The sequence below is a fragment of the Prunus persica genome, chromosome G2 (assembly GCF_000346465.2).
Source record: "Prunus persica cultivar Lovell chromosome G2, Prunus_persica_NCBIv2, whole genome shotgun sequence".
NCBI lineage: Eukaryota > Viridiplantae > Streptophyta > Magnoliopsida > Rosales > Rosaceae > Prunus > Prunus persica.
Window position 1 is genome coordinate 3,099,173 of NC_034010.1, and position 14,389 is coordinate 3,113,561.

Consider the following 14,389-nt stretch of genomic DNA (forward strand, 5'->3'; position numbering starts at 1 on the left):
GCCTTCCTGTAGTTGAATGAAGTGATCCTGACCTCGAGTAGGAGCTAGGGTAGGAAGGGTGAGCTCGGGTGTGGAGTTTTTCTGTCGCCGGAATTACTCTACACACCCACGCGCCGGCGCGTGGGCGGGGCTGGTGAGGCTGTAAATTAACCCGATGAGATCCTTAGGTTGTCACGAGCGCATAGGAATTTGCGGATCTCAATTCGGACGTCGTTTGACTATCGAACGGATTTTCGCATATTGTGCGTTATCCGGGTTCGATGGGTTCCGACCGTTAGATCTTTCCCGAATTAAAATATGTTGTCCTAGGAATTCCTAGGACCGTATGGGACTTCACGAATTCTAAATCGGAGCCCCGGATGTTCCGATTCAAAAATGCAAAGTTTGCGGGTTAGCGATAACCGTAAAAATCTTGAACGCTTACTAAACCTGTAATCGGACCTTATTAGGATACCTTCTTCAACGTGCACGTATGGGGAATTTGGGGATTTAAGCATTTAATTTGTAATTTCCGCTTAGACGTGATTTTTATATTAATTAACGGTTCGTATCTCGAAATAGGTGTTTCGACTGCACGTACGCAGCAAGCAGGACCCTCACGTGGTCAGGCAGCGAGGGAATACTTGTGAGTGGACTTTGTTTTTAATCATATGCATGGTTTTAATTGATGAAAGATTTTGCATAATGTTTTAATGGCTTATGGATTATATATATTATATTCATGAGTGATTTTGATGGTTGTATAGCACTTGGCAATATATTGTGAGTTTGGCATTTTGGGGTTTTTGGAGAGTGCATTTTATATGGATAATGGGGAAGTATATTTATATATTCTCTATAGACGAGATATTGGGGTAGTTGGAGGTTGATGTGGAAGAATGTGATTTTGGAGATAAGTGTGTGATTACACTACGTAAGTACCTTCCCCAGTTATTAGTCTCACTCGCGGCGTTGGATGTTCCGGCGTGTAAGACACTTTCCATATGCGGCGTTGGATGTTCCGGCGTATGGAAAGACTTTGTATAATGTTTAGGGTCATCACCATGGCGTTGGATGTTCCGGTGTGTGATGATCCAGTCTGCGCGCGTAGGACATAGTTTGGGAGCTACACATGGCGTTGGATGTTCCGGTGTGGGAGCTTTGGAGTTTCGTCCCCCGGTTGGACCGCTCATCCCTAGACGCAGGATAGCACCTGGAAATCCTGCGGACTAGTCAACGATCCCCTAGTTGGATTGTTTTCCCCGGTACCTAGGTGGTGTGATGAGTATATCGTATAGATATTTATAGTTATAGGTATATTTATATGTATATGTATAGTTGAGTGTGTAAGGTTTTAGAGTCTGTTTAGTAGTTTGACAGGAGTTGTAAGATTGAGAGAATGGGATTCTTGTTGAAAGAGATAACTGGTGTTTTTAGAAGAGTTTTAATGAATCATGTTTTGAGTAATTAACTATTGAATTGTGAACTTGCATGACTTGAGCATTATTTTTACATGGTCGGGTTACTATATTGTTTTTAACTGCAAATCTGGTTTTTGTCCACTCACATGTTTTCTGTTTTGCGCCCCCCAGCCAGTAGTCGTTCCAGGAAGCGCAAGTGGTGAACGAAGCTCAAACTGTGCATCTTTCTAGTTTGGAACTGAGTAATTTCTTCTACTCAACTGTTTTTGTAATCTAAATTCAGTAGATGCTCTGTATTACCTATGATAGATTTTACTTGTGAGGCCGGAGGCCACTTTAGTATGACTTGTAGATGTATGAAAGCATGCTGCTGGTTGGGATTGTTGTTATTACTGTGTGTTGCAGGTTGAGTAAATTTTGTTGGGATTGCTTAAATAACAGGGGAGACTCTGCCAAAATTTTGGTAGAAAGTCTCTTTTTCTTAGTAGGTGGGCCTGGCATCGGGATGATGTCGGAATAAAGACGAGGTCCGCTTCGGTCTTCGGGAAATTCCGGGGCGGGTCCTGTCATTAATCCTTCATTTTTTTTTTCTTACAACTTTTTTGTAAGCATATTTTTGGAGTAGAAGTTCAGGGCCAGCCCGGAGAAGTTTTAGACGCAAGGCGACGTTGGAAATAGACCATTTGTATATATAGTTCCACATGATCTTTTTTTGGCCATTCGTTAGGGGGGAGGGGGAGAGGGGAGTAATATATTGGGTTGCCTTAAGATTGTCTCCTACGTGAATCAAACTCGGGTGCACTTGGGGACAGGGGGAGAATTTGGCCCACTTTTACATTGTGGTGCCACCCATGTGCAATACTTTTTTCAATCACTTAATATGTACTTATAATCTCCTTATTTTCAATTTAAAGAATAAATAAATAAATAAAAACACAAAGTTTATGAATATGAAAATTTTAAGATGGAATCCATAAGGAATAAAAAAAATTTAAGATGGTTTATATCTCTCAATATTCTTCTTGCTCTCTGCTTGATAGCATGTTCAGTTGATTTTGAAAACCTCTATTTCTCCAAGACTTACTTTTCCATAAGCAAAACCTTCACTTGAGAAGGAAAATACACGCTAAAATCACTTAGAAAAGTATTCCAATATGTCATTCAAATAAATAACTGGAATCACAAGACTCAATTTTAAACTCTAGGTTCAGGAATTCTGTTGAACACTTTTCATCATTCTCTACTATGAATGCCCAAACACTTAGTTTTCTCATTGACTTTATTAAGTTTTTACTTTTTTGCGTGAAGTTAATACTCAGGCATGCTTGAAGATATTGTTTCTGTATTCAGACCCTAGTGGTTGTGGTTTGGTTTATATCTCTCAGTGCATCTTCTTTCTCTGTTTCTTCTTCCTCACAACAATCAAACTCAAAAAAAAAAAAAAAAAAAAAATTGATGAAGAGAGATCACCGTGATACCTGCACAGATCAAAATAGTTCCAAGGGTGAATACTCGTCGCTCACATCCTCAGTGCTGAATGGCAAGGCCAAAATTTGAGAACAAGACCAAGATGACGGCGGCGGCATTGATGAGTTGCTTGCCGTTTTGGGTTACGAGGTTCGGGCCTCAAACATGGCAGAGGTGGCGGAAAAGCTCGAGCAGCTGGAGATGGTCATGGGCTCTGCTCAGGAAGATGGGATTTCTCAGCTTTCTGATACAGTCCACTACAACCCAATCTGATCTCTCTGGCTGGGTTCAGAGCATGCTCTCTGAGTTCTATACGGTTGACGGGTCAATAATCGACGAGCTTTTTGTTGCAGCTGATTCTTCTTCAATCACCTCCATACATTTCTCCAATTCCCACCAGAGGCGCCAAGGGCAATGCGTTCATCAGGCTTAAAGAAGAAGAATCTAGCAGAGAGAAAGAAGAAGAAGAAAAGAAAGGGAGAAAGAAGAAGAAGAAAGAAAGAGAGAAGGGAAAGAAATAAAAAATATATATATTTTATAAATTTGGATTGATTGGACGATTATATCCCTGAATTTAACAGTTTTTTTGACAGAATGACTATTTAAGAGAACCCATATTAACGTTAGGAACCATAAGTGATACAAAAAAACTTTAAGGATGCAATCTGATAGTTTCGCAAACGTCAGGGATGTTTTGTGATAAAAAGCCTTGTTTTAATTCATAGATAGAGTAGAAGGGAAGATAATGAGTTTGTGTGTCATGTTGTTCTTCAAAAGATAAAAGAAATTAGAAGAAAAAAAAACATTTTAATAACTTTTAATAATGAAAACTGACTCAAAACTCAATCAGAGAAAATCAAAATAAAAACACAAATAGAAAATAATACAAACCAGAGAATATAGGTTCATCCAACAGCAATATGTATGGCCTTGACATGGATATTGATGTGAAGACAACACCGGGTTTCTGCCCTCCTGATAATTTTGCAATAGGAGTAAGATGGTTGTGGCTAGGGAGTCCATATTTAAATTTTCCGAGCTTGCGCCGACAGCCTCTTTCTTGCTGATTCCTTCTTGGTCTGGATGAAGACGAAGAACGTACTGCACTTTAGACATTTAGACGGGATAAGGGTTTCCAACTTTCCATTTGTTTTGGCAATGATCTTAATTTCACACATCTGAAGATACATACATCCCTCCATGGAGAAAACAAGCAAAATTTGGGCATTCAGAGAGGAAGAGGAACTTTGCACATTTAGATTCTTCATGTCTTAGAAGTCATGTCCAACCACAAAATCCAATAGCGTCTATTCAGTATGAGCCAGAGACACCATGAAGACTGCCAGCTCCACAGCAATTCCAACATAGAACTTCCTATGAAGGAACTGTGAAACAAAATCAGTGTTCACAGCAGCCACAAAGTTTGAAACCGCTGTGAAGCTGGTCTACTGCAAAGAATATTTGATTTTAAAAAAACTGTGCATGTTAAACTTTTGTGTACTTTTGAATTATGAAATCATATTGTACATAGGCATAACAAGTACTTGTTTTCTACATTAATAGATTGAACAGGAGGATGACATAATGCAAAGTCAAAAGCATCTTGCTGGTTAACCTGTGAGTGTTGCCAAACAGTTGCTGCTCACGATCCAACGGCCTATGATGCAAAATGAATTCCAGGTACTTTCTGTATTGAAGGCTCTTTGAGTTAAAGGTGATTGCCATCTAGGGGTGGGCATCGAGATCGGAAAATTAGAACATCGAGCCGCACTAGATTGAAAAAACTTGAAAAAAATCGTGTTGACTAAAAAGTCAACAAACCGACACCAAATTGGATCGGACTGGTTCAAACTGGTTTCAGTGTCGGTTTCACACCTTGCAAAACAGGGTCGGACCGGACCAAACGGGCTGCATATTTTTTTAAAAAAAAATTATTTAAGTCCAATGCTAAATTTCTAATCCCATAACTCATACTTCCCCAAGCCCAACTTCAAAGTCTTTCTTTTCTAGACCCAATCATCTCTCTTTGCATGAAATTGAATTATTTACGAACTTGTAAGCCCAAAAAATAACAATTTTGTTGGAATTTGTTGAAAAAAATAAATTCTAGTCCGAAACTGGAAAAACCGAGAATCGCTCCGAAATCGGTTTAAACCAGACTGACTGGTTTCATAAATTTTTTTTCACCAAAATTAGACCGAACCACACTAGTTAAATAGTACCGGTTCCAATGTGAGGTAAAAATCAGACCGGACCATACCCACCCCAGACACACAAACATTACACTATCACAGTGTCATGAAGGTTCGAACCTGAGACCACTAGTCTGCAAGTCAAAACCATTTTCCACTGATCTAGACCCGTTAGTAAAAAAACAAAAGTATTTTAAAAAAATATGTAAGTACGTCTATAATATTAGTATTATGTGCAAATTTACTGAATAACATATTGTCGATTAACTTGAGCAAAATCTCTTCTTCTTCTTCTTCTTTTTTTTTTTTTTTTTTTTTTTTTTTTTTGCCAAGGGATATAAATATCATTGCTATATGACGAAAGGCTCGATTACAATAGTCACAAAGGCAATCAATCACTTGAACCCATATTCAAACCCAAACAAGGACTTAATACAGGTTTCAATTGAGTACAAAAGATAATCACAGCTACGGTACACCCCCTGTCAATGGGGTACAAAAGATAATCACAGCTACGGTACACCCCCTATCAATGGGGTACAAAAAATAAGCACGAATGCTCCCCCAATAATAACCCTAAGGAATCGAATCTATCAGCAAACCAATGTCACATGGCTTTACTCTAGCGACTTTTTCACGAAAAATTGAAAAACGCCCCAAGACACAGCTTGAGTCACATCTCATTTAGCCGTTGCAACTACACCATCACAATTGGTTTTGTTTTTTGTTTTTTGTTTTTTTTCAAACCATCACAATTGCTGCCACATTATAACCATGGAATATTGTATCAAAATTCACTTTTTATTTTTATTTAATATCTAAAATCACAATTATGGAAAGGAAAACTTTTGGTGTTTATTTGGGAAAAATTGTTGTTTGGTTGAAAATTATAATTTTTTGTTTTTTTTACCCTCATAATAGAACGGTAAAAAGTCATTTCTAATCTTTGTAGTTTGTCGGTTTTACCACTTGGGAACTTATAGTTTCAATTTTTACAATTTTATCCTTATAGTTTTTAATTTTATCAATTTTATCCTTGTAGTTTTCAAGTCAAAGCAATTAAAGGACACATTTCAATTCTATCATTATTCCTCTCAATTCTGTTAAGTTATGAACACGTGCCACTCACATAGAGGGGTATTTTGGTCAACTTGAGCCAAATTCCTCCAAAACTCCTTCCAATTTGCCCAAATTTCAACCTAGAGAAGTAAATTTGTTAGACACACTAAGGCCCAAAATCGCGCTAAAGTGAATGGGAAGAGCTCTAGGTTGTGTTTTATTGTTAGATGGCTCGAGCGAACCTCAATGTGAAGGGCACATAAAGAAATTTGAAGAAATTTGATAAAAATGAAATTACAAGGATAAAATTAACAAAATTAAAACTTTAGAGACCAAAATAGTACAATCGACAAACTACAGGACCGAAAGTACACTTTTGCCAAATCTAACAACGCTATGCTCGTTTGAAATCTCGGCCGATCAAAAGCAACGACTTCTTCCATGAAAAAATGAGACAGTCGAGAAATTATCATTGACGGCGTCGCCACCCCACCTTCGCCCCTCAACCACCGCCAACCACAACCCACACATACTCTCTCTCTCTCTCTCTCTCTCTCTCCAGGTGAGCTCTTACATCTTCCTCCTCACCTTTCTCTTTTCGATAGAATTTTCTGTTTACAGGCTGTGCTTTTGATTTGGGGGTCTTTGGAGGTTGGTTTTTGGTTACTAATTTTCGGTTTCAGGGTTTTTGGATGTTTTTTTTCGGTTACTAATTAGATAGGACTGTGATAAATTGAACCTGAAGCCCATGTTTGGTTAGAAAGGGGACTAATTTAAATGGGATTGTATACAGAGAAATAAGCGCTTCGCTATATTGAACACGCGACTCCGCCTCTCTCTCTGGTTCGCGACTTCGCCCTCTCTCTCGTTCGCGACTCCACCTCTTCTTCGTTCAACATCGACTCCTCTTCTTCGAATCTTGACCCAGGCAAGTTTTTCTGGTCTTTCCCTTTGTTTACCTCTCTTTTCCTTCTTCCACCTCTTTGATTTTTGCAATTATCCTCAACAATTTTGACTGTGTGCTCTGAATCTCTCCTTCCTTTTCTCTGTTTTTTGCTTCTTCTCTTCTCTAATTTTCGTGGAATCCATATCTACTGTAGCGACATATATATGGGTACTGGCTTATTGTTGGATGTGTGTTTGTATCCATCTTCTAATAATGAAATCTGTTTCGACTTTTACTTCAGTTCTTCTCCTTTTTTTGTTTTTTGTTTTTGTGGAATGGGTGGATGCTGATGGAAGCTGAGCTTTTCAGTTATGGCTACTACTTCCGTGGGTATTTGCTGCTGGATTTTGTAGTTTGGTTTCGGCTGCTGCTTCTTTTTGTTTGTGTGCCGTGCATTTCGATATCAGTCCCACCACATTTGCATTCTATTATTCCACATTTTAAAATTTTTGTCTGTTTCTTGTTCTGTTTTTGGTGCTTGCTTCCATAATTTATAAGATGGTATAATTCTGCATAAGAGAATCCTTAGTTACAGGGCATGACATAATATTAATAGGTTGAACTTGTAGTGCTTTGAAAATTTTCCTAAATCTACAATGATCTTACCAATGAACACATTCCTTTTCCAATATTTCTGTACTTTTTTTTAACACATTCCTTTTCTTCTTTTTTATACTTTTTTGTTTTGGCTAAAATTTGTTTCTAGAGAACCTGAATGTTCTTCAGCATTTGCCCCAGTTGTAATTATGGTTTTGGTTGTTTCCTTTATAAACACACAGATGGAGGGCCGTTTTGCTGATGAGCTCTACTCAGAAAGTCTACAGCTATCAAAACTACAATTGGATCCTATATCCAATGCGAACAGTGAACAAAGTAATTTACGTGGTATTTAAATGGTTAAAAGCACTTTGTTTTTCCGTATAACAGTGATCAATAGATTGTATTTGGTTTGCCTCGTTTTTTTCTTCTTGTTATTGCCAGCCTTAGGTAGGTAAATGCATAGTGTTAACTGGTGAACCCACATAGTTTTAAAAGAAATTTATAAATAAATAAATAAAAACCAAATTGTTTATTAGAGCCTAAACAACTTTGAGTAATTTGAACCTCTGCTATAGATTCCTTCTTTCTTTGCTACAATAAGGATGCTTGGTGAGCTAAATAAATCTTTGTTTTCCTTAAAGCTTATCACATTCAAGACACTTTGGATAAGAGTGTATTCTTATATTTGCATCTAAAAATTTACATTTACACTGTAACACTGTAGTAAATGTACATCAAAGAACTCCTTTTAATCAGAACACATCTATGCTCTGTGAAGTGGACACACTGTAGTAAATTTCCATGCATATGCGCTCTGTGAAGTGGGTATTCTGTCTGATACTAGTTGACTGAGGAAGCTAATACTCACAACAAAGTTAACTGCTGTAGTCTTGCTGTTTTCTGTACTAAGAAATCTGTTGTTTAATGTCTTGCAGACCTTGATAGGGTTGAGTTGTGTCGTGGAGATGGTTCTTGTGATGGTTTTTCTGATGAATTAGATGACACATCTGAGGTGACAGGGGAATGGATGAAGATAGAGGAGAAAACAAGATATAACCAACACCATACGGTTGTTTGACAGTTCGAATTTAATTTCATTATTACTTGTGTTTAGTTGTTTTACCTGCATAATTCAAGTGGTTCTCTTAAATATATTCTAACTACTTATAAATATGTAGGTGGGTTACCGTGAGGGTGTTATAGCAGGAAAAGAAGCTTCTTCGCAAGAGGGATTCAATATCGGCTTTAAGCAATCGGTCCTTGTTGGGTACAACTGGGGTCTTGTCAGAGGTGTTACAAGGTAGAAAAATAATGTAAAGAAAAGAATTTTGTTACAGTAATTTCTCTCTTGCAGAAATCTGTGTATTATTTGGAATTTATGTATATCTTATATTAACTATGTTTTCATTACCCATGCTGGTGTATCTTCAACCTACATGAAGTGCTTTGGCTAACCTTCCAGATGGTTTAAGGGAGAAGTTGATTGAAACAGAAGACCAAATAACTGGATTGCAGGGATTGTATGAATCTGTGCATTCTCTTTCAACAACAGATGCCCTTAGATTATTTAATGATGAAATCATGGACAAAAAAGCTGGAGAACAGAGTGAGAATGCTGACACCAGTTCCCTTGAAGCTGGTTTGCCAGAGCAAATACCAGACCGTAGTGGTCTAAGAAATCACTTTGCAGAACTACGTTCACTTCTACTTGAATCTCCTGCAATTAAAGTACATCTAGATAGGTAGGAAATTAGTGTTATAATATTTATTTGATATTTGTAATTAAAAGTCTGAAAATTTTTGCTCCGCCGCTAGCCTCCGGTCCTATTCTGTCATAGGAATTATACATTTGGGAAACGTTGTCAATTTCTTGACCAAGAAAAAAAAAAAAAAAAAAAGAAACGTTGTCAATTTGGTCTGTAATGTTATGTATGATCTTCTTGTGAATCTTATTATGAGGGACGATGATGTGAGGAATCCCATCATCATTTTTGCCCTATTTTTCTGTTACAATGTGATAGTAAAACAGGCCATTTCGGTATAGAAGCAATGTACTATCTACCTTACAATAGTTGTAGCATGCATATGCTGTTTTAAATATGTTTTCTCCGTCATTAACATAGGAATCAGTTGACACTTCACATCAATACTAAACGACCATAGTAAATGTCTTTGGAGTTAAGTGCCCCCCGCAGTGGCAAGCAAGGTATAGATCAAATAACATCTGATTGTAGCAACTCAACACGATACGTATTAAAACTGTCATTACAAATATTGCTAACGAAGGTACATTGGTAGTACATCCACTGAGCTTAGGGGAAACAGCATGACTGTGTCCACAGTTTAACCCCCATTCGAATCATCACTGCATGAAGCTGCTTCCTTTCTCTCCAGAAAACCAGACTGGAGCCGAGAAAAGGTCAGTTGTTCTGCTGGTCCCGTAGTTTCTCTTGTCCGGCTGGCTGTATCGATACCTCCTAATTCAGTGACTTATTATGCATATATTGCAGTCTTTTCACCTGCATAACAATATGATAATTAATTCCCTTTCTTATTAGAAACCAACAATATGAAGTCATGAATAGCTATAAGAATCAAATATCAGAAGGTATTGGAGTTTGTGATTATATATTAACCTCAGTAACTTAACTGCCATCAGCTACAAGCTTGCATAGGCCTTGCCTGACTGAAGGCTGCTGAAGTATGCCTGCGACTTGTTTCACATTTGGGCACTGGCATGACTGCTTCGAAAGCTTCAACAAGCAATGCCACTTTCTTCTTCCTCGCTGGAGCAAGTTTTGTTACGGCCTGTTGGAGTGCAAAGTCAAGCATCCATTCCTCTGCATTTTTCTTTTCGTCCATCATCTGATGCCTGAGGTCAACCTTTTCTGCTTCAGGATCAGGAACCACAGGCAGATAATTTGGTTCTCTTGGATTGTACTTCCTTTGTTCCTCCTCATCCACGCTAAGTCTCTTGAATTTGCTTCCTCTTCGGTAGTTGCAGGCGTCGGGAAGTTCTTGCTTGGAATTGCTTTCTCCATGGGAAAATTTTCTCTTCAGCCCAGGGCTAATGCTATTATTGGCCATGAAAGTTTCTGTTGCATCTGGCTCTGAATTGTTTTCCATTTCCATATTATGTGATTCTCCTGTGCTGTTTTCTGAGAGACCTGATCTGTTGTTCAGCCTTAAATCACCCTGATCCTTAGATTCAATGGAAGTTGAAATTTTTGGCTTCTTGTACTTCCCGCCAGACAGGTTGCCAACTTCAGCACTGTCATTAAGCTGGAAGGGTTCAGTCTTCTTGCAGTTTTCATGATCTTCAATCTTGAAAGCATCTTCATCAGAAAGCTGGATTTGTTCTGATGATTTGGAGTCATCAGCTTGCTCTGTCTCTTCCATTTGATTCCCAGCGACCATTGCAGTGAGTTCCTGTGACAAGACAGCGTTACTGGTTGCAACATTTTGATCTGTTTCCGAATTCTCTTTATCCAGGCTCCCGGTGCATCCTTCAATTGTTTCAGGCTTATCTGTTTCCCTCATATCCCTAGAGGCATTAGAAACTTGGTCTCCTGTCAATGTACTTGTTTCATCATCTTGAAATGTATTTTTGGGTTGGTTACCTGAAGTTTCATCAGTCTCCGCACTGGTGCAGTTGCTTTCAACATCTCCGAGGCAAGAATTGATGTCATGATCCTCTGCTTTAACTCCACTCTGCTCTTGAATTTCCACACCAGTTTCTGTTAGCTCCTCAATCGGCTCCTCTGCTGAAGATGAAGATAACTCTATGCAATCTGTCTCTGATAGGTCACTGTCTTCTTCGAATGCATCATCGCCGTAAGAAAGTTGATCATAACTCAATCTGTCATACCCTTGTTCAGATTCTTGAATCTCAAAATTCTGTTTAGCGTCATCCCGTTCACTGCCGCCACCATCATTGAGTTGTCCCTCAAAAGACTGGTTTTTCTCTTCCAAAAGTCCTTGCAGTACTTCATGATAATCCTCTATCATATGATTGCAGTTACCAGAAATTGCATCAGACTTGATCAGAGGTTCTTCATGCATATCAGCCTCACCAATTATTGATGAAAACCCAGCATTTGATCCAGATTCATTATCATCAAGCACTCCAGTGGACAATCGCCCTTCCTCCCACTCCATGTCAGTAGTTTCAGAACTGGCATAATGCACTTCGATGCTTGAAAGTTCTTCAAAGTCGCTCTCATTCGAACTGCTTCCCATGGCAGTTTCTTCTTGATCCAACAGAGCTTTGTAGTATTCATCTATATCTTCTTTTTGGTCTTCTTCAGCAAAGCCTTCAAAGCTTTCTGCCTCAGAGTCACTCTCAGAATGCGGTGATCTATCCGACAGATTCTCCTCAACTAGGGTGTTCGCATTATTTTCTTCTGCTGCTTCACCACTTGCATCATTTGGTTCACCATTGGAATCATCTTGTTCTCCTACAAGATCAGCTCCAGCTTCCCTTCCAATTTCCTCAGCATCATCTTCCTTGCGTGTAGCATAGATTTCAACAAAGAAATCCAACCCCACTTCATGTTTCATAGGATCAGCATTTTTGTCATTGTCATCAAACAACATCCTCTGCAAATCAATTTCTTTTACTCCATCATTAGATTGCTTCATTCCACGTGGACTTAGAGCTTGCCGCTTCATCATCTTCTGGGTCTTCAACGAACGTCTTTTTGCGGACAAGAAACACTTCAATGGAGGCACAGGCGAATGATGATGACCATTAAGAGAACAGTAAGTATATGGGCAAACCTTCATGACTGAAGTCCCCTCAGCTTCAGTTCCCCCAGGATTAATCACCAGATAATCAGGAAACTTTGTATCCTTCAGTGTTGAAGAACAAGTTGCTCTCTGAACATTCATATCTGCACAAAGAGCAACCCTGGAAGATTTTTTGGCCGAACCTCTTGCTGGCTTAAAACTGGGGGACTTTATTAAAGTTCTCACCAGCTTCAAACTAGACGTCCTTGTTGAAGTTCTTTCTGGTTTATGATTAGAAGCAGAGCTAAGCTTTGAACTGCTCGAATTTCTTTGGTGCTCGTTCTTACTATCCGAATATATAGTCGGAGAATTTCGAACACTAACCTGGGATTGCTCCTTCCTTGCATCAGAACAGCTGGTGGGCTTCATATAGTTTGGTGAGCCATAAGTTGTTTTGTTCATGGGCTGCTTCTGAGGAAAAGCTGCAGTGTTTGGAACATTGAGAGATGGTGGTGGTGGCTTTCCTGGTTGGGATATGTTCTTTCTCAAAGGTGATGATCTCAAGCTCTCAATATCTGAAAGCTTGATTGATCTAGATTTCTTCATTTTTTTCTTCAAATCAGCTCCCCTGTGTTTGCCATCCTGGAACTGAGAAGATGTTTTCAGGTTCGCCAACCGCTTCTCGAATTTAACATGATCAGCTTGGATTCCAAGCTTGCTTGGTACCTTTCTTTGGACCATATTCAAAGGAAAACCACAAGCAAAGACAATAGGGAGGTGACAATCCAAGTTTGAGAATTCAAAGCTCACAAAGATAAGCAATTCCCTCTTTGTCCCATGTCTTGTATTTGATGGAAAATTTCATTGGAAAGGAAAGGAAAGGAATTCTTGGAACTCAAAGAACCAGAGATTCCTTGGTGGTTCCTAGCTTTGGTTTTCTTTGGTCTCAAGTGGGTGGCCTTTTTCTTGTTTATTTTTCAGCTTAGCAGATGACGAAATTTGAATAAGGCTGAGAGACACGTCTGATGCGGACATGCACTAACTGGAGAGTTTTGGGCCCTATTATTCAGGCTTTTTATGTATTTTTCTTCATATTTTTTGAGCTCTTTTTTGAATTGAATTATGAAGCTTGTGACATGAGAAGTCTACATATGGCACTGGCAGATTCATTATTTCCTGATGGGTTTGTATTATTAGTAGTTGTGGTCTTATATGACGAAAATACCCTCCATTATTTTAATTTCTTCAGATGATAAGCAGCAACAACTTCATTGCATACTAGACATGCCCATTGTGTATGTTCAATCAAATTTTGCATAGGACTGGTATGTTGAATGATCAAACGAAAGAGGATTGGTTGAATTCATTGGTTGGTTCCAATACTTATGGGCTCCACCCTTATATTATTATTATTATTTTTTTTTTATTACACAGGGGAGGAGGGTATCCTCATGGTAATTCATACCAGTGAACAAAATCCAATCCAATTGAATAAACTGACTTTACCATTTCAACTTTAGGTGAATTTTGGATTGGATGCGACTTTCAGAAATCAACTTAGTTAGATTTGATTAGTTTTAGGGTGTTGAAAAAGAAAAACCGAACCAATCTATGTACATGTTATTTCACAGATGCTTTCTGTTGGATCCAATCAATCCAATCCCATTATAGACGGAATTGAATTTGCATACTTAATCGGATCCCAATTGGATTTGAATATGGCAAATTCAATTGCAGTTAATGGGGTTTGTAGCAATGTGGTAGAATTGCCACCTAACAAATTAAACAATCTAACAGAAGGGATGGCAATTTTAATAGCATTTTTACTATAATATTATGTAGCATGTCGACCTAATATTATTAATTGATTTAAATTATAACACGCGATGCGATAAGTTAGCATTATGTTGGAGTCCTTTTGAGCACATGTAGATGTGAAAAAAGAAAAATGGTATGTTCCTTTTTCAGATGCATTGGAGATTCCCTAAAGATTGTCATATTTATCACTAAAATTTTGGGGAGTTTTTCTTCTGTTTTGTGACACAAGAAACATGTTT

At 38.4% G+C, this 14,389-nt stretch overlaps 2 protein-coding genes across 6 annotated transcripts; one reads left to right on the forward strand and one right to left on the reverse strand.

Moving 5' to 3' along the window:
• Positions 6,623-9,603, forward strand: LOC18786473. 4 transcript variants are annotated; one of them, XM_020558127.1, is made up of 5 exons: positions 6,623-6,680; positions 7,844-7,949; positions 8,540-8,673; positions 8,783-8,904; positions 9,047-9,603. In XM_020558127.1, the coding sequence occupies exons 2-5, from the start codon at positions 7,844-7,846 to the stop codon at positions 9,348-9,350; spliced, it is 666 nt and encodes a 221-aa protein (XP_020413716.1). In that variant the 5' UTR covers positions 6,623-6,680; the 3' UTR covers positions 9,351-9,603. The 4 variants fall into 4 exon arrangements, with proteins under 4 accessions (XP_020413716.1, XP_020413719.1, XP_020413715.1 ...); XM_020558126.1 differs by lacking the exon at positions 6,623-6,680 and adding an exon at positions 6,935-7,046; XM_020558128.1 differs by lacking the exon at positions 6,623-6,680 and adding an exon at positions 6,946-7,046 and having other exon boundaries at positions 7,844-7,937.
• On the reverse strand, positions 9,691-13,341 carry LOC18785015 (dentin sialophosphoprotein). 2 transcript variants are annotated; one of them, XM_020558124.1, is made up of 2 exons: positions 10,241-13,341; positions 9,691-10,123 (listed from the first exon to the last, which is right to left on the reverse strand). In XM_020558124.1, exon 1 carries the CDS (start codon positions 13,071-13,073, stop codon positions 10,260-10,262), a length of 2,814 nt encoding a protein of 937 aa, XP_020413713.1. In that variant the 5' UTR covers positions 13,074-13,341; the 3' UTR covers positions 9,691-10,123; positions 10,241-10,259. The 2 variants fall into 2 exon arrangements, with proteins under 2 accessions (XP_020413713.1, XP_020413712.1); XM_020558123.1 differs by having other exon boundaries at positions 9,783-10,123; positions 10,255-13,340.

Excerpts from the sequence above, each read along its gene's own strand:
- LOC18786473 (XM_020558127.1), top strand. The coding sequence starts at position 7,844 with ATGGAGGGCCGTTTTGCTGATGAGCTCTACTCAGAAAGTCTACAGCTA. Across the intron at positions 8,674-8,782 it reads GATATAACCAACACCATACG|GTGGGTTACCGTGAGGGTGT; the intron begins GTTGTTTGACAG and ends ATAAATATGTAG. Across the intron at positions 8,905-9,046 it reads CTTGTCAGAGGTGTTACAAG|TGCTTTGGCTAACCTTCCAG; the intron begins GTAGAAAAATAA and ends ACCTACATGAAG.
- LOC18785015 (XM_020558124.1), bottom strand. The coding sequence starts at position 13,073 with ATGGTCCAAAGAAAGGTACCAAGCAAGCTTGGAATCCAAGCTGATCAT.